The sequence below is a fragment of the Tamandua tetradactyla genome, chromosome 4, assembly GCF_023851605.1.
Source record: "Tamandua tetradactyla isolate mTamTet1 chromosome 4, mTamTet1.pri, whole genome shotgun sequence".
In the NCBI taxonomy this organism is placed as follows: Eukaryota; Metazoa; Chordata; class Mammalia; order Pilosa; family Myrmecophagidae; genus Tamandua; species Tamandua tetradactyla.
This window is the reverse complement of record NC_135330.1, coordinates 60,662,519-60,685,940: the sequence shown is the minus strand read 5'-3', so window position 1 is coordinate 60,685,940 and position 23,422 is coordinate 60,662,519. Positions and strand designations below refer to the sequence as shown.

At 44.8% G+C, this 23,422-nt stretch overlaps 1 protein-coding gene and 1 long non-coding RNA gene across 2 annotated transcripts; one reads left to right on the top strand and one right to left on the bottom strand.

Moving 5' to 3' along the window:
- The first annotated feature begins 1,879 nt into the window (after positions 1-1,879).
- FMOD (fibromodulin) lies at positions 1,880-12,205 on the top strand. Its single transcript, XM_077157457.1, has 3 exons — positions 1,880-2,039; positions 4,533-5,520; positions 10,369-12,205. Exons 2-3 carry the CDS (start codon positions 4,542-4,544, stop codon positions 10,518-10,520), a joined length of 1,131 nt encoding a protein of 376 aa, XP_077013572.1. The 5' UTR covers positions 1,880-2,039; positions 4,533-4,541; the 3' UTR covers positions 10,521-12,205.
- An 8,204-nt stretch (positions 12,206-20,409) lies between these two features.
- Positions 20,410-21,773, bottom strand: LOC143680889 (uncharacterized). Its single transcript, XR_013174217.1, has 3 exons — positions 20,845-21,773; positions 20,669-20,761; positions 20,410-20,582 (listed from the first exon to the last, which is right to left on the bottom strand). It is a non-coding gene; the product is annotated as an uncharacterized LOC143680889 (long non-coding RNA).
- Positions 21,774-23,422: the final 1,649 nt, after the last annotated feature.

Here is a 23,422-nt window from a genome sequence, read left to right as displayed (position 1 = left end):
TTCTGGAGGTTATTCTTTCGCATTATATAGATACCACCTTTTTAGTTAAGGTATAATGGAGAGGCTGGAGGGAACTGTCTGAAACTGTAGAGCTGTGTTCCAGTAGCCATGTTTCTTGAAGATGATTGTGTAATGATATAGCTTTCACGATGTGATTGGGTGATTGTGAAAACTTTGTGTCTGATGCTCCTTTTATCTATGATATAGACAGACGAGTAAAACATATGGATTAAAAATAAATAAATAATAGGGGGAACAAATGTTAAAATACATTTAGGAGATTGAAATGCTAGTGATCAATGAAAGGGAGTGATAAGGACTATAGAAAAAGAAATAGGGGAAACAAAGCCTAAAATATATTGGGTAGATGGGAATACTAGTAATCAATGAGAGGGAGGGGTAAAGGGTATGATATATATGAGTTTTTTCTTTTTTTTCTTTATTTCTTTTCCTGAAATGATGCAAATGTTCTAAGAAATGATCACGGTGATGAATACACAACTATGTAATGATATTGTGAGTTATTGATTATATGCCAAGAATGGAATGATCGTATGGTAAGAATATTCGTGTTTGTAGGTTATGTTTTTAAAAAATTTTTTTTTAAATATACTGAGCAATAAAAATAGAAAAAAAAATGTTGTTTTCAAACATTTAGAATAAAAATCAAATCCTTTCCTTGGCCTAAAATTCCTTTCATGGTCTAGCTCCTACCAGTTCCTTTTATCTACTTTATCAACAGATGAGTAAAACACATGGATTAAAAATAAATAAATAATAGGGGGAACAAATGTTAAAATAAGTTTAGTAGATTAAAATGCTAGTGATCAATGAAAGGGAGGGGTAAGGGGTATGGTATGTATGATTTTTCTTCTGTTTTCTTTTTATTTCTTTTCCTGAATTGATGCAAATGTTCTAAGAAATGATCATGATGATGAATATACAACTATGTGATGAAAAAAAGAATGTTCGTGTTGTATGTTTATTGGTTTTATTAATAAAAATTAAAAAAAACATACTGAGCAATAAAAATAGGAAAAAAATGTAAAAAAAAAAAGTTGTTTTTCAAACATTTAGAATAAAAATCAAATCGTTTCCACGGCCTAAAATTCCTTTATGGGCTAGCCTCTACCAGCTTCTCCAGCTTCATCTTCCCTTCAGTCAAGGACTCTACATTTGTAAAGTGGGTAGGACAAAAATAACTTCTATCGCATTCTGAGTGCCAGTCAAATGCCAGGCCTGATGCCTCATATATATTACCTCATATGGTTCTTGCTACAAGCCAATAAGATAAGTGTTATTAAGCCTAAAACTGTGGTGAGGATTAAATGAAAGTGCATATTACTAGTACATAGTAGGTGCTCAACATTATGTTAGATTTTCTTCCTTTCCATTTGTTCCAGTGTGGGGAAAACACCTCCTCTGGTGAGAGAGAGAACCAGAGTGAGAAACAGCTGCTATGTGCTATGCTCCTCATATACTCTAACCACTGCCTATAGGGAGGGTGCTCCGGCCAAGAAGGGTGAGTGCTAGTTTCCCCAGGGGACTGTTAGTTTGCTGAAAGCATTAGGATGCCTTTCCCAAAATCTGTTCCCCCTCTGCCTTGTCCCTGCATCTGTCCTTGTGGGTTTAATGAGAAATCCAGGAAACTCATATGAGACTGTGCAAATAACTTCTGGGACACTGCTAACTCATTCAGCAGAAAGAGACCCAGAGCTGCCAATGCTTCAGGAAAGATAAGTGAGTGGAAAGATGGTGGTTTTTATTGCGTCAGCCAGACAGAAGGATTTTTGCGTGGTTGAGTGTGAGCTCCGCCCTCACAGTAGAGCTGAAAAAGCCAGAATCTGGGCTACTCAGCCCCTTTCTTCATAATATTTGATTAGGAATTTGGGGGCGGGACCCTGGCCTGGCACAGACGCGCACACTCTCAGTAGACACATTCCCTCTCTCTCCCTCTCTGTCTCTTTCTCTTTCATATGCTCTCCAACCCAAGGAGGCCAGACAGAGACGTGGTCACTCCCTGAAAAGTTCAACTCAAGGTAAGTTTAGTCATTTTACTTTAATTTTTGTCCCTTGTAGCTCCATAAAGTTTTTAAAGGAAAGGAGCTGGGGAATGGAGAGAGGAGCAGACAGGGACAAGTCCATTCTTCAGTCTCCCCATCTGGACAATGATCTAGGATGCTGGAGAAGGGCAGAGGGGGCTGTAAGGCAAAAAGGATTCCAGATTTTACCCCTCTTCTACCGTTATTTTATGGTTATTGGGGGGAACCTCCAACTGGGGGCAAACTCCAAATCCCAGGAATGAGAAAAGGAAAGACCAGATATTCAGGGAGGCCAGCATTCCCCTACCACCTATGACCCTACCGTTCTAGCTGTGAGTGTTGTTACTTATAAAATCTACTATAGAGAGAGTAGATTTTATAGTACTTAAATGCTTTTATGGAGTGGGATGGGGGGAGGAATTTTGAGCTTGGAGGAAAGTGTGTTGCTGGGGTGAAGGGGAGAGAATAAAGAGAAGTGGCCATGTACAGGGAGTTATGGACTGAGGTGTACGGTCCAATCCAGGATAGGAAATGGTTTTGGGTTTGATCTCTTTGGTTCTAATGGATGGAGAGAACTTTCACTAGATTATAGAAATGAAAGAACAGCATTATTTCTGAGTACACTCCCCCCAACTCCTTGAGTACCAGTCCTAGAAACTTTCCACCTTACAAAACTCTAAGCACAGGAGGGTCTTTAGCATTAGAGGGAAAAAATTAAGAATCTATAACCTTGGAGCAATATTGCTAAGGAATGCAGGTAAGGTAAGCAGAGGCAGAAGCTGCCCACTAAAGCCTTTCAACTGTCATGGCTCCTAAGGAGAAGCCAAAGTGAGCTGGGTGCACAGCCCCTGGATAGCTGTCTTGAAGAGGAAGGTTGCTTTTGTCTGCCAAGGTGCCCAATCTGGAAGGAGAAATGGAGACAGAGGTTCACTGTGCCAGCCCTCTAGACAGCCACCTTAGTCCTGGAGCAGCTCAGGGTTGTTCATGGAAAAATGCACTGTTGGCAGTAGGCCGCTCCATCCGTCTTCTCACTTGGCCAGAGCCAGGCCCAGAGGCATGCCCAGGCAGTGGGCAGTTGGGTCAGCTTCTCAGAAGAACAGTGTGTTCTTTGTCTCAGGCTAAAGGCTGCCTGAGGATGAGCCAGGGTGCCTGCTTCTCTATAGCCCAAGGGCTGATGGGATGAAGTGGGCTTAATGGACTTAAGGGACCCCTCCTTTCAGGGCACAAAGAGGTCTGGGAGAGATGTTGGCCAGAAGGTGACCAGACTGAGTGTCAGAGTTGGGGTCCTTCAGATGACACCACACCCCACATTTCTCACTAAGCCTGCCTTTTATCAATTCACCAGCATAGCTAGCTCAAAGGCCATGGGCTACAGAAAATAAAAAAGGCAACAGGCTGTCTAGCAATGTGAGGTGCCTCGATATGGAGGCTGGCAATCCAGGTATTATCACTCAGAGCAGGTTGGGAGCTTGGAATGGGAGGGAGGTTGTTAGAATCCCATCTTAAGCCACTTTTCCTTGGGGATACACAGAATCTCCAAATCCTACTCCATTTGCTGTGTTTCTCATTCATTTCTTTGGCACCCCTGTGGCTCTTGCATAACATCCATGGTGGAGCCTGGGGAGTGCTAACATGTTACCAGACACGACAGAAGAGAAAGAAGTAGACTAATCCAGACTCCATGTACTCAGAACTCACTCTAGAAGACAAGTGCCATTCCATGGTGCCAATACCCCTGATCTGCAAGGGATATGAAACCCTTATATAAGATCCGTTCCAGCCAAGTTGCACATGTGGCCACAAAGTACAAACAGAGTTTTCTCACCAACAAACTGTTATAGACAATGGCACTTTGGAGGGTAGCTCAAACCCTATGGTGGCTGGTGGTAGCAGTCTGACCACCATCCAGCGACTCAAAACCAAAACCCCTAGCCTTCCCAAGAGACCAAGTAGCTCAGATCATCCCCTTGATGTCTCAAGCCCTTCTGGAGATTTTTCAGAGATACAAAGAGAGCCAGAGGGTTTTTCCTTGGACTCCTGGAAGATATTCTTTCCCTGGAAAGTCCCAGTTGGATGTGGCCTGAAAGCATCTGCCACCACCACGACCACAGGGATTGGCCTGGGCTTTCCAGCTGTTCCAACAGGACCTCAAGGTTTCTAGAGGCTCTTAAAAATCTGCCCCTGCAAAACAATGCAGCCCACATCCTAATTCAAGTCTGTTCTAATCTCAAAATTATTTTTCTATGACTTTATGACTAGTGGAAAATGTACCTAATCCCCTAGCTCACCCTAGACAGACAAGGCCCAGCTGGACCCAGCGTGCAGCACTGACATGGGAAGGAGGCTCTGAGGAAGTGGGAGCAAGGCTCCTGCTCTCAGATGCTTCAGACTGAAGTCAGATCCATCTAGCTCAAAGCCTAAGGCTTTCCTACTCTGCCTTACTAGAGTCTCACTCATGCCGGTTTACTCTGTTCTCTCTCCTTTTTACAGAAAGACAAAATGCAGTGGGCCTTCCTCCTGCTGCTGGCTGGGTTCTGCTCCCTCTCCCGGGCTCAGTATGATGAGGACCCCCACTGGTGGTTCCACTACCTCCGCAGCCAGCAGTCCACATACTACGATCCCTATGACCCTTACCCTTATGAGCCCTACGAGCCTTACCCCTATGGGGTAGAGGAAGGTCCAGCCTATGCCTATGGCTCTCCACCTCCACCAGAACCCCGTGATTGTCCCCAGGAGTGCGACTGTCCACCCAACTTCCCCACAGCCATGTACTGTGACAACCGCAACCTTAAGTACCTGCCCTTTGTTCCCTCCCGCATGAAGTATGTCTACTTTCAGAACAACCAGATCTCCTCTATCCAGGAAGGTGTCTTCGATAATGCCACAGGACTCCTCTGGATTGCTCTCCATGGCAACCAGATCACCAGTGATAAAGTGGGTAAGAAGGTGTTCTCCAAGCTGAGGCACCTGGAGAGACTGTACCTGGACCACAACAACCTGACCCGGATGCCCGGTCCACTGCCTCGATCCCTGAGGGAGCTCCATCTTGACCACAACCAGATCTCACGGGTCCCCAACAATGCTCTGGAGGGGTTGGAGAACCTCACAGCTTTGTACCTCCAACACAACGACATCCAGGAAGTGGGCAGTGCAATGAAGGGCCTCCGCTCACTGATTTTGCTAGACCTGAGTTACAACCACCTTCGAAGAGTGCCTGATGGACTGCCCTCAGCCCTTGAGCAGCTGTACATGGAGCACAACAATGTCTACTCTGTCCCTGACAGCTACTTCCGGGGGTCACCCAAGTTGCTGTATGTGCGGCTGTCCCATAACAGCCTCACCAACAATGGTCTATCCTCCAACACCTTCAATGCCAGCAGTCTCCTTGAGCTTGACCTCTCCTACAACCAGTTGCAGAAGATACCCCCAGTCAACACCAACCTGGAGAACCTCTACCTCCAAGGCAATAGGATCAATGGTGAGACCTTGACAAAGGGGAGGGGGACTGGTTGTCTTTTTCATTTGAAAGACCCTATTCTAAGTGTTAGCCGGAATACAAAAGAAAAAAATGTAGGGGGAACCAAAGGGCAAATGAAACAACCTGAAAACCAAGTCACACACCTGTACTGGTGGTACAAAATACCATACATGTAAACTAAACGGCAGTGCTAAGAAAATTCAGTGGGGAAAGGTTGGCATAGGAGAAGACTTCCAAGGAGTGGTAAGTTTCTATGTAGGTCTTGAGAGAAAAGTAGGCATTGGTTGGAGGAAAGCAGGGCAAAGCCATTCTGGGAAGGGGGATTGTCACAAACAAAGGAACCAATCATTTAACAGGTCAACTGTAGGGGATGGCCAGGGAACATACATGTCTGAGAGTAAGGGATCATATATTTAGGAGCAGGGAGAGAAGAGTTTGGAAAGGTTTAGGAAGGGGCAGTTAATAGAGAGGGGAATTTAAGTTTAACTTGTAAGGTCCATCTTGGGAGGAAGGTGGACTGCCAAGAAACCATGGTTTCTGTACTTACCAAGATTGCCGGAAGAGGATCATCTTTCTGTTTCCACATGATCTACTCCTGCCTTTACAGCCTGCCCTTGTATTTTGGTTTTATTTGTTTTTTAAACATTGCAGCTGGTGGACAAAATTGTGCAGCCTCTCAGAGCTGAAGGCAGTACTTGTTTGTGTCAGTTTTCCGTGGAGTACAAGGAGCTCCTGGTGGCAGGGCAGAGACCCTCCTAAGGTTAACATGGGACTGGACACCACAACGCCTGGGGTTGGGGAAACACTGGGCTTCTTGTTTTTCTAGCACTTGCCTGTAAATTATGAAAGGAACTAAAAGGAACACCCCTCTGCCTCTAAGAACTCAAATATTCATTTCAGATTAAATTACCTAGGAGCATATCAGTTCCTTTTCCTCTCAGGATCTTGTGTTCAGAATGCATTTACATTTCCCCAGGGCCTCTGATGTCTTAATCCCAGCTGGAAGGAACTGAGTCAGCTTTTAACCTCCCTCCTCTCTGGGGAAAGGAGGACCCATTAATGACCACTGGGAATGGGCTTTGAAGCAGAGCCTGCTGAGAGCAAACAGAGCAAACAGCACCATCAAAGCACTAAGAGAGGGACTGAGTTGTTATCCTCTCTCTCTCTCAGTCCCCTCTCTCCCTGTGTGCAGAGACCAGATCAATCATTTAGCAAGTTGTTAACGAGCTGGACAGCCTCCTTTAGCAAGAGAGGCACTAGCACCTGAGGACATTACCATAGGTGACGGTGGGGCAGGCAAGGTGAGGAGGTTATCTGGTCATCTAATGTGAAGTGCAAGATCATATACAATCCAAACTGCTTGTTTTTTTAATTTAAAAATCTCTCTTTATAGCAATGCATGGGTGGTTCAGTGGTAGACTGCTCGCCTGCCTTGTGGGAGACCCAGGTTCAATTCCCCTCCCATGCAGCCAAAAAAAAAAAATTTCCCAGGGATCTTCTTATTTCTGATTTTGTTTCCCCCTCTAAGATGTCTTTAAAATGCTACCTGCTGCAAAGGGTTTGACATGTATTCATGGCTGTCTATCATCCCACCTAGCAGTCACCACCACTTTTATGCTACTCACTCTGATTTGGGGAGCATTGTCACAACAGAAATATCATATTGTATGCTGTGCTTCATCAGAGTTTGACCCCTTAAAATGTAACAATAAAGAGCAGCTGTCATAGGAGTCAGCCTAACTATACAATCAGAGAAAATCGGGGTGGGAAAGGCTTCATCCTAGCATCTTGTCACTTCTCTGCCTTCATGCAGAACCACATCTGTTGTTAAAATACAAGATGGTCTACCTCTTCCAAAAGCTCCTCGGAAAATAAAATTACTTTAGTAAAGTGTTACTTTAGTAAAGTATTCCAATGTCTTGCAAGAAAGTTCTCCTTAAGTCAAACAACCTAGAGATTTTCAATGTCAACCCCAAATCCCTTCTGCAATTTATGCCAAATCTTCTGAATCTAGTTAGCAGTTAGTCTCTTTCCCAATCAGCCTCTCCTTTAGGCAAAATAATACTAATTATTTGTTTTTCTTAAATTAGTGAATTAATACATGTAATTGCTTGGTCCAGGGCCCAGCAAATAATTTAGAAACCAACGACACAGCTATTATTCTTAGCTTTTCTTCTCATTGCCACTTTGAAGTTGACTGGTACAGTTTTTTTTTTTCATTGCAAAGATGAGGAAACTGAAGCACAAGGAAGGAAAGGTAATCTCTTCATGTCCCCCAGACTGGATAATATATACACCTGTGAACTCCTGCCTCCGATACCAGAGGACCTAGAGCTATGCATCTTTGGCCACGAGTGGTGAGGAATATCTCTCTGATTCAGACCACTGGCAGGAAATACACTTGAGCAAGCTCAGTCCCTTCTCCTGGGCAAAGGTGGGGTATGTCTCCCTGCCAGTTGGGGACTTGATGGAGGCAGGGATGGGCTGTGAAGGTGGGAGTGACTACAACATCTGAGGGAGGAGCTAAAAGAAGAACAGAAACTAAAATGCATGTAGGGGAATAAGGCATGGTCCTCTCCCTCCCCCTTCCTTCTTCCATAAATATCTTCCTCAGTTTTTCCAGCCTGGCAACAGGAAGGGAACATAGCTCAGAATGTTATTCTGAAATTTTGAGATCCAGTGAAACAGGGCGGGTACACCAGGAGGAATTTGGAAAGACTTATGTCAGTATTTAATATGGGCTGGAAAATGTCTTCCAGCGCCTTCAAGCAGGCCTGCTGTATTCACAAGCACAGGGAAGAGACACAGGGGCTCAAAGTGCCCCATATATGGACAGAATCTAAGTATCCATTATACCCTGTGTGTGTGTGTATGTGTGTGTGTGCACACACATACACACACACATACACAATTGGGATCCGAGACTTTAGCCGACAGTCTGAGGGCTTCCAGGCCTGGGATAGAGGGTCTATTACTGAACCTCTAGCTCAGTGCCAAATAGGGTCAGAAGCACTATGTAAATTGGGCCCCTTCACTACTTCTCCCAACCCCACCTTCTACACAGATGCCGAAGACCCAGCATGGCCTGGGCTCTTCTTTGCCCCCACCCTGCCTATTCAGAAGCCATTTCATCCGTTCCCCAGGACCAGAAAGAAAACATCCAAAAGCATTCCAGATCTTCTACCCCACTCAGAATGCTCTCAAAGAAAGGTATTTCCTAGACTCCCCCACTCTTTTCAGTGTCTCGTTATTCTTCGGGCCTGAATTTTCCGTCCTGTGTTTGCAGTGCAGGTTAATTTGCGGCTGTCTCATGTCACCTACCTTGGTCTGTTTTTAACAGAGACTGGGAACTACTGATTTACCCTTTATTAAATGCATTTTATCTTCTAAATAATTAATGCTAATTAAAAAATATTTTCCTCATCAGCCTATTTAAGCTTTCCATACTACTTCCCTTGGAATCTTTTTTTTCATACCTATCACCTCCCCCAGGTGGAACCCTCATGGGTGCCCCTAGGGGAAGAGTAAGAAAAACCTTCCTCCTACTCCTCCTACCTAGCCCCAGACTGACGCACACCCCTGACCACCACTGCAAGCTGAGGAATTGCTCTGGTGGAAGCAAAAGCAAGCTGCAGCTCACCAGCCACCCAAGTGCTACAGTTGCTAGGGATGCACCCGTGTCTGAGCCTACCCCAGACCCAAAGGGAAACTTCTTCCAAACCAACTTTGCAAATAATGACAAGAGCGATTTTCCTGAAACTCTCACTCACCACACTGAAGACACCCCTTGAAGGCTTCAGTAGCCTTGCAATAGTGACTTTTAATAATCCCTGCTGGAGTTTTAGCTGAGCTCTTGGATATTTCCTTTCAAATTACTGACCCAGTAGATTTGACACAGAGGTGCTTTACTTGTCCCAGAGGATACCCAGAGGATGAACCAGTTTGTTTGTTCAACCAGAAAACAACCATTTTGTTCAACTGAGGACACGCGGAGGGAGAACAGGGTGAGCATCCGCAGAAAGATGTATGTTAAAACAAACAGAACTGTTGTATTTGAACAGAACAGGTCCAAACAGAACATGTTAGGACCGCATGGCTCAGGGAAGCATTTTCAAAGAGGGGAACATCTGTTGAGGTTTTTTTAAGGGGTAAATCATATTATATTAAATGTAGGCAGCAAAGAAATGGTTCATTTGAGGTCCACAGCAGCCCCTGTACCCTATGAATTTCCAGTCTCCTTTAACCTCAAAGCCTCTGCTCACTCCTTTGGGAGCACTCAGAATGGAAGCCTGCAGCCCCTTCAAAGCTCTGGCACTCAAGGACACTTGTCTATCGACCCAAGGTTTCTCATTTAAATTTCCTTCTACTTTCTCTATCTGCAAAGTGGCAGGAGATATTCAAGATTTAAACCCTTGCATTCCTCCGCTTCCTTCCATTGTAATTCAGCCAAGGGTCCCTCTCCAAAAGCAATAAGGTACTTCGAAGGTGCTAGAGTTGGTCTTTGCCTACCCTCTGCTTCCCCCTGCTGCCTACAGATGGAAAAAGACAGGTCTTGGCTGGAAGGACATTCAAGGGTCTGCAGAATAATGCATAGACTGGAGTGGGTAGTTAGGAGGCGGAGCTGCAGTTGCAAACAGAGCTACTCCTCTGTTCCTAATTCTTCCTCCTAGTGGTGCAAGTTCTGGAAAATGCCTCCTGTTGCTTCCTTCCCCAAATTCTGCCCCTTGCATCAGCAAAGTCTTTATCTTAAGCAGCTACCTGGAGACTGTTGCCCTCACTGTGGATGTGGATCCCTGATCTGGGTTTCTTCCCACCCCCCACCCCACCCCGCCCCTCTTGTCCCCACAGAGTTCTCCATCAGCAGCTTCTGCACCGTGGTGGACGTCATGAACTTCTCCAAGCTGCAGGTGCTGCGCCTGGACGGGAATGAGATCAAGCGCAGTGCCATGCCGGTGGACGCACCACTCTGCCTGCGCCTGGCCAACCTCATCGAGATCTGAGCAGCCCTCACATAGGGCATGTGGCAGAGAGCCCCCACTGTCCCAATGCATTTGGCTTGATACTTTGGTTTGGCTTTTGCTGGAAGGTCTGGGATGTGACAGAACTCCATGGGCTCGCTCTTTTTTCTTCTCCCCTGTGGTCAGGGTTAGTTGGGGTCAGGGGACAGGCAGCCTTCTGCTAAGGGACACAGGCGGAGGCTCTTTGTTTTTCAAGAACAGAAGTGGTGGCGAAAACGTCATTCCTGGAAGTCCCAACCCCAATAATTCCACCACTTATTAGTTCTTCTCAACAAGCTGGTGTAGTGGAAATTTAAAAGTTGCTTGGGCAATAGTACATAACCTTGCTTTTCTAACAATCTCAACTCTTTGTGAGTAGCGCTTTACATCTCTTCCCAGTGCTGGGCCAGTCACGCACTTACTCTGGGTTCCCACTCGTTACTTCTCAAAATATTCCCCATGCCCAACTGCCTCCTGCTAGGTCCTCCTCTTCCACTCACCCTTCCTCCCAGAGTACCTTCTTCTATGTGAGCATCGACCAGCAACCTGTGGAGAGAACCCACACTTCAGTCAGGTTGGAAGGATTACTTCTGTGCCTCCTTAATTTTTGCTCCTTGAAAACCAGCAGATTGGATGTCACCAACATGAGGACGAAGTTCATGACCTGATATGGGAAAGACACAACTGATGTTAGGCTTAGAGAAATTCATGGGGCTATATTTTAGCAGCTGGACAGCAATTTGAAGGTGAATCAGACTTCAAAAGTAGAAATGTCAGAATTTGCTCATCATCGGTACCCATTAATGGGGGCAAACACAGCTCCAGTTGCCTGAACTGGAGTTATTTTATTTCATTCTTGCCTAATGCTCGCCCTGTATTCCCAACAGCATCCATGGATTGTAGTCCTAAAGGTGGAGGCCATGTAGTTGTTAAAGCTTGAGCAAGATAATGTGTCCTCTCCTTTTATCCAAGAAGAAAGCTCCTGTATCCTGATGGAAGGGACAGGCTCCAGCCAGTCTTGGGACTGCCTGCTAGCCCATAGGAGGAGGATGTGGTTAATCAATATTAACTGATTTGTTGAAAGGACAGGGTTAAAAATACCAGCTGTCTGGAGATGCTCACTGGGTCCATGAAGCCCAGGCCAAGCAGCCAGATTTTGCCTGGGCTGGGCATGAAACCCTCTTCTATCATATCTCTGAGCTACATAGACCCTCATTACTGAAGATTCCTATTGCTTTATAGTTTGAAGTAGAGAGCAATTAGTTCTCCCCATTTCTGAAAGATAATGTTGCCTGGGACCTAACTCACCTATTTCTTAAGCACTATTTGGATAGAGCCAACTGGGCAGCCAGGGGCAAGGACTGGTTGAGGAGAGTTAGTTCAAAGTTGGTCACTGCCCAGATGCCATTATATCCCTGATGCTGGGTGTGCTTTCAAATGGCTTCACTGAGAAGGGAAGGAGGGGATCCTTGGACTATGTTCTTGGTTCCAGATCCTGAAATCCACAAAAGCCAAACCAGCTCATTTCAAGAAATAAGCTCTGATGTAAGGGGTAAGGCTGCCCCCTGCCCCAGGGCTCTTCGGAAAGCATCTGCATGTGGACACCATCATGCCTCTATACGGGATCCTTGTTACAGGAAAGCATGAGTGGTGTCTAACCAGACCAATAAAGTTATTTTACAATTGCATCTGCAAGAATGGAGTTATTTAAGGCAGAACTACAAAAGGAATGTTTTAGGGGATTGAGTGGGGTGTCATAGGCCTGGGACTTGTAAAGCCCTCCTTCTCATTCACTCTGCTTAGGAAGATGTAGCTAAGGGGTAAAAAAAAAAAAGTAGAAAGCAGCCTATACAAAAAGCTCTTGAGGCAGTCAGTTCATCATCCTTCCTTGATCTGGAAGATCTTCTTTAAGTCTAACTTTAATACCACTAGGCACACATTCCCTTCCATTTGGTCCCCTAGAAATAAACAACAACTGAATTTTTTCAGTTTTTCTAACCTTTTTCTCCTTCAACCATTCTTTCTTCAACCCCTTAATTCCAGATCTCCTTGGTCCTGGATATTATTGTCTTAACTGTTCCTGCCCTCTAGTGGCAACTGTGCAGAACCGAGTGCAGCCAAGCACAGCAAATCCCAGGTGAGCCAAGAAAAGGAAAATAAGCATTCAGCCACACACCCACTTTTTCATTCATCCCCCAATGCACATTTCTTAAAAGCCTTGAAGTCCCATATGTCATGCTAGGTACTGAGCAAATTGTATTTAAATGAAGAATGCAGATCAGGCTTGTTCTTTCAGACAACTCACCATTTTCTAATGAGAAATGACACCTGATATTTACTGAGCACTATTACATGCCAAATTCCGTGTTAAGCATGATGCAAGTATTAGAACTCCATCTTAAACCAAAATAGACTAATTTAGCTATAATTTTCTGAAGCAAAAGTTAGGCAGGAATGTGAGCTTGCAAAAAGATCAGCAAGAAATCATAATTTTAACCACAGGCCTCTCTTTAAGGACAGCAAATTAAGTACATCTGGCTTCAGTGCCCAAATACAGAGAAATGCTAAGCAAAGGAGGCGAGACAGAGACATATAGACAGGGAGGGCATAGTCCAAGCTTCAAGAAGCAATCCTCTGCCTCTCGGTTTTGTCTCTGAACAGCACCCAGCCCTGCTACAAGGCTTCCCTCATTTCTAAATCCAATTATTTGCAAAAAGAGGAGCCAGATGGACCATCTCTCAGGCTTTGTTGGGTACTTATTATATGCAAGTGCTTTTCTGATGCTATCTCATTTAATATTCCTAATAATGCTATGCCATGGGAACTATCATTTTTGCTGTTTTACAGATGAGGAAACTAAGGCACTAAGAGCTGAGGTCACCCAGTAAGGAAACATCAGGGCCAGGATTTGACCACAGTCTGTCATTTTGCTTTCCTGTTTCTGCTCTGTTACCTGCATCCCTGTGTTACTGGTTTAAGCAGTATTACTAGGAGTACGGTAGGAGAAAGGGTGTGGTAAGTGAAGAGAGACCATCCTACCTCTCCTTGGTGAGCCTAAATACATTCACAGTCCTAAATGAAACTAAAATTCACTCTTCGTCAATCTATGTTTACTGGGTGCTACTGGACAGGCACTGGGAGAACAAAAGCAAACAGTCCCTCCCTTGAGCAGTTTATAGCCCAGTGCAGTAACACACTGAACAACAAAAACCACACTGAGAGCCCTAGTTACAAACTGAGAAAAGGCTTTGAAGGAGGTGAACACAGCCATGAGGATAATCAAAGAAGCCTGACCTAGACAAGAATCGGAGGGTCTTGGATGGATACTCTGAGATATGGAGGGCTTGCATAGCTGTCTGATGAAGGGGTGGGGAGAAGCAGGCCAGGTAGAGATAACAGCAGTGTAAACACCCTAATGCAGGAGGAGGCTGGACCTTTGGAGGCACCAAAAACCAGTGAAAATGGGGGCGGGCCGCGGTGGCTCAGCGGGCAAAGTGCTTGCCTGCTATGCCGGAGGACCTCGGTTCGATTCCCGGCCCCAGCCCCAGCCCATGTAACAAAAACGGAGAAACAAAATACAAGAAAATGTTTAAAAGATGTTTTCCTTTCTTCCTCCCATCCTTCCTTCCTTCTCTCTGTCTTTCCTTTAAAAAAAAAAAAAAAAAACCAGTGAAAATGGCTGAAGCACAGAGAACAAGTGAGAGAATCGAAGCAATGAGGCTGGAACAATAGCCAGGGTCCAAACCACCTACTGCCTTTATTCTCTTATTTCAAGTACTAAGAAACTTAACTACCACTATTCCAAACCCTCACGTCCAAGGGCCTGCCCTACATAGCTCAATCTCACAATTCTGTCTTCCAGCCACTAGTGGGCAGCATTTCATCTCTCACTATGAGAGCCTTTCCTAAAATCTTTCTTAAAGGATTCAATCTAGGCTCACGTGCTCCCAATCTGCTCTGGTCAGCCCCCAGCCCCACTGGACTCTGGATAAAAGCCAAGGCACCAGAAGGCACAGTGTGACCAGGTGGTCTTCATCATTGAGTGTCATGGACCCCTTTGACAGCCTAGTAAAGCCTATGGACCTCTTCTCAGAATGTTCTTAAAGGCATAAAATAAAATATTTAGGTTTACAAAAGAAACCAATTACATTGAAATGCAGTTATCAAAATATTAAAATACAAATTTTTGATTTGGCGACACATGTGCTTTTTATTAATGTATCAAATAACAAGATCTAGCAACAGGTTTAATTACTACAGTCATTTCAAAGTGGGGATAAGTATAAGTGGCATTTTGAAGTATTTTCAATAACTTAATATTATACAAAAATATCTATGATTTCAGTTACTGTCAAGGCTTCAGATACTGCTAATACTGCTGTGGTTTGTGGCCTACATCCATAATCGAAAGGATTGCTAAATTCAGCTAAATGTATGAAAAATACAGATATAATGTTTGCCTATTCAAATGAAGCCATGAAAAGACAGGAATTGGGAAGGCAAAAAGAAAAGGCAAAACCATGGTCTTTTCTCTCTGTAAGCACAGCTTAATTGCTCAACAAATTTTTACTAAATGCAAAAAAAAAGCCCTGAGCCAGATAATGTGTCAGTGGTTGGTTGGTATATTTAATCTGAAGGAATTAACATAAAGCTCTCAAGGTACTAGCTAAGTTTGGTGGAGATAAAGGTAACTAACATTCATTTGCCTTAATGATTTAAAGACACAATTTTTCAAGAACTCATGAGACAGTTCAATGTAAGTGCCAAATGAGATGTACAGACAAAATATTTCTTCATTTCTTTTATAAAAAAAAGGAGAAATGATGAGGGTTGGGATGGCCAAAAGGTTTAAAGCAAGCAGCCCCAAGCACACTCTCTCAGGGGGACTGGCAACCACTTTTATTCACTAGCTCAACCATTTATTCTACCAAGCACTTGGGTTCAAGGTCTGCAACTGAAATATGTCTTCAGGAGACTGATATCCCTTGTAGTCCTTCTCAAAGTCCCCCAGAAAGTTCTCAGCTTCAACCAGGCAATGGAGGCTGGTAGATACGGCCTGCACTACTAGCTGAGCCTCTGGGTGACCCAGATCACAATGTTATGCCCAAACAGAGCAAATGCATTGCTCAACCCCGTGGCAGCCCAAGTTTCCAGAGAAACAATCCTTCCCGGAAACTAGGCCACACCCTGGGGACAGAACCCACATGTGGAGTGAGGAGGACCAACATAATAGACTGAAATTCATTGTTGGCTGCACCACGCAGCCCGGAAAGCAAAATACAGGGTGAAACTGGAACAGAAAGGCTGAAATGGACAAAAGAACCAGAGCAGACCCTGTTGATTCACGCTGGGTTCCAAGAGGAACTGCAAACACTAAATATGAATGAGCTGTTCCCATCTATATGACTAGGGCACCAGCTATACTTGGAGGAGAAAGGACAAAACTACATTTGACCCAGTTTAGGAAATAATAACAGGAAATGGGTCAGAGTCCCAAGAGGACTCCAAGATGAAACAAAGCATTGGAAAGCAGGTGGGGTCACTCATGAACCCTCTTGAATCCACTAGAAGCAGAGAACTAGAGGCCTTGGTCTTGCATTTTGCCCCAATAATACCCACATCTTCTCAAGTCCTGTCTTCACAAAACAGGACTCTGGAGACAGGCTGAGACAACAACAGATGTCAGCCTTATTAGGCAGTTCTGTAGGTGGATCTAACAGATACCAGAACCAACAATGGCAATTTGCACAAGAAGATATGGGGAGAGTTAATCCAAGGAAGGAGTTCGAACACCCGAATCCTAAAGGAGAAATAGATATGTGGCCAAGGTATCAGGGTCATGAGAAGCTCGAAGCCCAGGAGTAAAGGTGATTCAAGATCAGAGGAGGGTCTCATTATAGAAGTTTGGGAGCGGACCCAGTGCATTCTACTGACTTTTGACTACTGCTGCTGAGTGCCAATTGGTATTTATTGGCCCATCCTAACATGTGGAGGCTTTCAGCCCACAGGCATCTTAAAAGTATGACAAAGCATCTCTCATTGGCCTCAATGATCACATTTTCTAAACCAAAAACTTAACACTACTTCAATAAATACACTTGTATCCATGGGACCATAAAATAATATTTTTTAAAAATTTCCTCCAAGGAAGTCGAAGACATGCAACCAATACAACCAAGGACCATTTAGGGTCAACCCACTAGATAGGAAGAAGGGTTGTATCAATCAGAGTTCTGAGGTTGCAAGCAATAGAAAGAGAATTTAGCTGATTTAAGCACAAAGGAAATTAATTCGCATTTGTTTAAATAGGAGGGTGGATACTGGTAGCTCACAGAATCTCTGGGAGGATTCTAGAATCAGACTTAAAGGTCATGCAGCCAGAAGCAATACTCCAACTCAGTACATGAAGACACCATGGCCACCATCCCTGAGCCAGACTCTTGAGCTGGCACACCAACCCCAACAATACTGGATAATAGATGCTTTATGAGAACCACTGCTGTACCTGCTTGTGGAATCGGGATGTAGCTGCTATCACTATCCCACCCTCACCAGAGCGGATTACTTAAGGCTTCTGCTTTTTCATGCCACTCACTTTCAATTGGAAGTCAAATTGGCAAAGAAAACAAAGAGAGGCTATCCTTCTGGAGTAGTATAGACAGGAAACAACTCACATCTATCCATGAGTATAAATCTTTCATTTTTTTAAAATTACTTAATGAAATATTTCAAACCTACAATGTTGACCCAAAAGTAATATATAGCAAAGCCCCATTCATTTACCATCTAGATTTAACAAATGTTAACATTCTGATATATATGCTTTAGATATATATATTTTTTTTCTTTGCATGAGCAGGCACCAGGAATCGAACCTGGGTCCTCTGGCATGGCAGGCGAGAACTCTGCCCGCTGAGCCACCGTGGCCTGCCCTAGATACAATTTTAAGAAAATTAGAAGTCAGAACCACATTTCAAGTCTCTGCTTCTTCCAGATCCCATTCCTCTCCAGAGGTGAATTCTCTTCTGAGGTTTATGTGTTTTTATATTCTTGTTACATATTTATGTATCCATAAACTAAACAGAGAGTCATTTTAGTCTTTAAATTTTTACACGATGGTATCAGATTTTACATAGCACTGCTTTTTTCACTTGACTGACCCATACTGATTCTTGTCATTTCAGCCCATTCATTCTAACTACGGTATAACTTTCCAGTGTATGAATACACCTAAATTTATTTCTCTGTTCTCCTTTTGAGGGACATTTAGTTGATTTTCAATCTTTTACTGTAGAAACAGTTAATGTAATGAACATCCTTTTACCTGTCTCTTTGACTTTGCATTTGAGAGTCTCTAAAGTATATATACCGGAGGTTTTCAACAGTGGCACCAAAGGCATTTAGGGCTGGGTAATTATTTGTGTAGGTGGGGAAGGGGAAAGGAGGGTTGTCCTGTGTACATCCAGGATGTTTAGCAGCAACCCAGACCTCTACCCAATAGATGCCAGTAGCAACAAGCAAAACAATCAAAAAATGTCTCCAGACATAGTCAAATGATCCCTACCGGGCAAAATCACCAGCAGCTATGAATCATAGAGCATGCCTAAGAAGAAACTGATGAGTGCTGAAGTATGAACAACTTGCCTTTACTAGAGTCTGCCAAACTCCTCTTCAAAGGGGTTGAGCAAATACACATTCATATCATCCTCACAATACTATTTTTCAGGCCAAACATTTTGTCAATCTGATGAGTATGACGCGGTATTTGATTTTTATTTTAATTTACATGTTACATCTTTTATTCTCAAAGATGGTAGCAATTACACTGCTCTATTCCTTCTCGGAAGTAATTTTTGAGAGGGATGAATTTGAGAAAAAGTTCTTGAGGCAAGGAGGAATCTGGTCTTGTCGGGAGACTTATCCCTTTGAATAGGGTGTGACATTTTGTCGGTTTGTCCGGGTTAGTGTGCTGCCTGGATATATCCCAGAGTAATTTGGGCAGTGAATAAAGAAGTGTTTGCAAAGTCCCCCCGGGGGAATGGGAAGAAGGAGGAAATATTCAACCTCCTCATTTGGAGAATTTCTAATACTGTTGCAAGCAATGGGGACAACCAAATCTACACGCCAAGACTTCAACCTTGGGGTTCGCCCCAAGAAATATATTCTTGCAAAGGATAAGTAAGCTAAGCCTACTTAAAATTAGGCCTAAGAATCACGCCAGAGAACCTCTTTTTGTTGCTCAGATGTGGCCTCTCTCTCTGATTCAACTCGGCAGGTGAACACACTACCCTCCCTCCTACATGGGACATCACTTGCATGTCTCCCCGGCAAAGTGGGACAGAAATCCCAGGATGAGCTGGGACCCGGCATCAAGAGATTGAGAAAGCCTTCATGACCAAAAAGGGAAAGAGAGAAATGGGACAAAAAGTTTCACTGGCTGAGAGATTTCAGAATCAAGAGATTATCCTGGAGGTTATTTTTACGCATTATATAGATACCCTCTTTTCAGTTTATGGTCTATTAGAGCGGCTGAAGGGAAGTTCCTGAAACTGTTGAGGTGTGTTCCAGTAGCCTCGATTTTTGAATAGGATTGCATAAAGATATAATGCTTACAATGTGATTGTGTGATTGTGAAAACCTTGTGTCTGATGCTCCTTTTATTCAAGGTATGGACAGAGATGAGTTTTAAAAAAATGGATTAAATAAATAATACAGGGGACAAAGGGTAAATAAATTGGGTAGACGGAAATACCAGTAGTGGTCCATGAGAGAGAGAGGGATAGGGTCTATGGTACCTATGAGTTTCTTCTTTTTCCTTTTTATTTCTATTTCTGGAGTGATGCAAATGTCCTAAAAAATGATCATGGTTGTAATGTTCTGAGAAATGATCATGATGATGAATATGCAACTATGTGATAATACTGTGAGACATTGATTGTACATCATGTATGAAATGTGTATGTGTGAAAGACTTCTCAATAAAAATATTTTTAAAATAAATTTTAAAAAAGAGAGGCCTCTCCCTTCCATGACCCAAAAGCAAGACCCCTTCTACAACTGGAGGCTTTGAAACTATACTAAGTTTTTTTCTAAAGTCTTATAGTGTTTTGCTGATAGAAATTTAAAATGTCTCTAGAATCTAGGGTTAACCCTAGCACCTAAACCAAAAATGGAGATGAGATTAAATGTAGGAAAGGAATAGTCATTCCTTTGTTATCAATACCTAAAATAATATCATTTACTGGGCATTTATGAGGCAGAACTTTTGTGACAATAATGCTAGGAGGTAGACAGTATTATCATCAAAAGCGTTTTATTTCATGGAAGAAAACTCAAGCTCAGAGAGGTTAAGTAGTCGCTGAAGGTCACACAGCCAGGAAGTGGCACAGGCTGGAGTCAAAGACTGATCACCAGTCTCTAGAAGTTTTATCTCCATGAAGAGGATGGTGAATTTGCCTTTAGAGGGTGGGTGACTGGTAATATGAGAAGAGCTCAGGTAACTGGACCACACGAGGGAGTGAGCAGACACAGACATAAAAGAAGAAAATGAAGAGGGTCGTGTAACAAAACTGGCAAAATGCCCAAATCCAAAGAGACTTTTTAGGCAGGAAGGTAAAAGGTTAGAGATTCAGAAACCAAGAACATCTAGAATACTTAGGTCGGGTCCTGTGTTCAGTCAAGCTTCAAGGAGGCCTGAAAAATAGGGAAACGCCCGAGACCCTCCAGCAGCAGAAGGCAGGCCCCAGAAACAGCGGCTTTCCTCCCTCATTCTCAAAGACCGGGCTCTCCACAATTCTCCTCCCAGAGAGGCAGCTTCGGAAATCACCTAGTACTCTCCTCCCAGCCCCCGCCCTCGCCCTCAGTTTTAATTCTTTGCCAAACTCACGAGTGTTAAAGAGGGCCTTGATTGGCCCGCTCAGCCCCCGGTCCGGCCAATCAGCAACTTGTTGACAAGGTCGGCTTTCTTTCGAGCGGCCGGACGCTGCGGTCGGAACGCTGTTGCCTAGCCCCGCGGGCAGACCCGCAGCCGCGTTCGGTCGCTTTTCGAGGTCCCAGCCAGCAGTTCTGTGGGGATCGAGGGACGTGGGTGGGTGGCCATATCCGGCAGCGAAGGCGCCAGACACCTGCCCGCCCTGTCTTCCGTAGCCTACCTTCGCTTCCTCCTCCGGGCGGCTGTAACCGGGCTGGGCAGATCTCATGCTAGCAGCTTATGGTGAAATCGCCTTAACCGCCGCGGACCGGGGCTGAAAGGGACTCCATTGTACCCCAAGGCATGTTGAGGAAGAGGGAACTACATCCGCCGGAATTCTCTATAAACAAACCCTACCTCATGTTTGGCGCTGACCAGACCTGGGAAATGAGGACGGGCTAACGAAGATGCGGTCTTGGAGTGTGTGTCCCCAGAGTGGCCGAGGGATCGCTTCATGCAGGGTGACCTCCCGGGCCAGTGGGGGCTGACGAGAGAGTGAAAAGGGCCCCGGGATGTAGGAGGATCAAACCTCAAGCCCTCCTGGTCCTTCCATCTGCAAAATAGGCTAACAATAATAATGCCTAAGTGCAGCAGAGCAAGGGTCTTAGAGCCCAAGGATCTGAAGTTGTTGGCTTAGCACGGTAGAGGTGGAATGAGGTGCAGCTGGGAAAGAGGGCTACACACGAGACTATTATTTTAGAAAAAGTAAGGACCACATCACCAACTATAGCTCATTACAGTTGGGAGCAAGGGTGGGGACAATTCTCCTTTGGCTTCACCCCAACTCCCAAATTGTCCGATTTCTCTCCGTTTCCATTGTGTAGTCTATGTTGATGCCTTCTGATCTAGTAATGGTAATAATAATGATACTTAATAACTATTTTTTGCGTTGTTACTATTGAGCCAGGCACTCTTCTAAGTGCTCTAGGTTTATTAATCAATCCTTCCACCAATCTTGTGAGTGGGAGCTATTTTTCTCCCCATTTTACAGGTGACCAAACTGAGACATTGAGAGGTTAGGTAACATGCCTGAGCTCACAGAACTAGTAAATGGCAGAGCTGGATTCAAACTTAGTGTTTCTATCTGGGAGCTCTTTCTGACCTTGTTCTTCAAGAAGTAGCCCTTCCTGCAGTATTGCCAAAAAAAAAAAAAAAAAAGCATACAGGCTAGAATAGGTTGCCTTTTGAAGCAGTGTGTGCGCCCCAATAGCAGAACCTCCAATTACATGCCTTCTCAATGCTCCCAACAGACTCACTGTATGGACTGACCATATCAAATGAAGCCAGATAGAGTTTTATGCTACGTGAATTTTACCACAATTAAAAAAGAAAAAAACACAGAGAAAATTCTCCCACCCATTTGTGCCCCATTCTGGTCACCCAAACCAGTTTGGAGCATCTCTAAGTGCCAGAAGAGAGGGGAAGTGGTGATCCCCCAGACTTCCTAGATTTGCTGTGTATTTCACTTACTTGGGGTAGACACTAACATTAAAGTAGGGAAGTGGTGGGCAGGGGAAGAGAAGTTGCAGCTGAGAACCCACCCCCAGATGGTGTAGGGAAAGGCTATCTGCAGGGCACGACTTGGGTCTGGAGGGCAATCCACTTCCTGTTTCACTTCCCAGTTTCCCCATCTCCTTACACTCTGGGCCCTTGCCTCTTGCTTCCTACTTCCCCCACCCCCATCTTCATGTACCCTGCACCCGTTTCCCAGTTCCTTGGGCACACCATCTGCCTGTCCTCCCCCTTCCCCAGGGACTTAGCTCCTTGTATTGAGACCTTTAAATAATTAAATGGCCCAAAGCCTCCCCCACACTGATCCCCAGTCCCTGGTCTGGAGTGTTATTCGAAGACCAGGAGCTGGTCTGGAGAGCTGCCAACCCCATTGCCTCTATTCATCTCCTTTCTTTTCCTGCTCAGCTGCTGAGCTGCTAACGGGCCTTTTCTCCTGCCTTGGCCCCTCTGCCTGCCAAGCCTCGCCGGCACAAACCAAACAAAAAGAAAAAAGCTATAAGAGCCTGATGGAGGTGGAGAGGAAGCAAGACTAAGATTTCAGTTCTTAGTTGGAGTTAAGGAGGAGGGTGTCGGAGGGAAAAGAGAAGAAGATACCAACCAGATACACTTCACACTAGAAAAGGGATGGGAGCGGAGGGTAGAAAGAGGACAGGGACAGCTTTTCCAGCTGCTCATCTCAGAAGGAGCTGGGGACACAGCTAACCCTGGGCCAAAGGGGGAGGAGACGGGTTGTGAAAGTGGGGAAGGGGCGGGAGTTATCAATCACTTGAGTAGTTTGGGGCGGGGGCAGCTTCTTCATGCAAATTACCCTAGTGAGTCACTGAAAGTTTGGTCCAGACACAAAGCAGCTGCTTCTCTCCCTCCACTGCCCTACAGCAGCCCCCCATCCCCAGCCGACCAAACAAAAGGCTCGAGCCCAGTGGTGCGTGAAGGAGTGAATCCAGGAGACCCTCCCTGGTGACATCCCACCAGACAGATGGCAACAGTTGCCCCACACCAGTTGCAAGCCTCCTTTCATCATTTCCCAGTCATAAAGGAGAACAGCCCCCATCCCTCCGAGTCCATCAGGTCCTCAGAGCTGGCCTAAAGACAGGATGGGGGTGGGGAGTAGGTGAGAGGGGGAACTAAGGCTGGATGTTTGGCTGGAAAACAAAAAGGTTGTTGAAAGGGCTGGCGCGGGGGCCAGCCTGCCCATCTGTCCTCCTTTGGGGAGGCTCTAACCCCACGCTCCTGCTCAGCTTCTAGCCAGCTATGTGCAGAGCTAGGGCCCCTGGGAAGAGAGACGGCGATTTGGGGCAGCAACACTAAGCTGCAGTAGTTTGGGGCTTTGTGCTTTGGAGCTTTCATTATGCAAAATCCCCTGACTGGGCATTGTGTCACCTCTTCAGAAATAGGGTTAATGGAAAATCCAGGGTCTCAGGAA

What these genes read in the sequence shown, in the direction of transcription:
- FMOD (XM_077157457.1), top strand. Translation starts at nt 4,542, where the DNA reads ATGCAGTGGGCCTTCCTCCTGCTGCTGGCTGGGTTCTGCTCCCTCTCC. An exon ending in CCAAGGCAATAGGATCAATG is followed by an intron (nt 5,521 to 10,368) that starts GTGAGACCTTGA and finishes TTGTCCCCACAG; the next exon opens with AGTTCTCCATCAGCAGCTTC.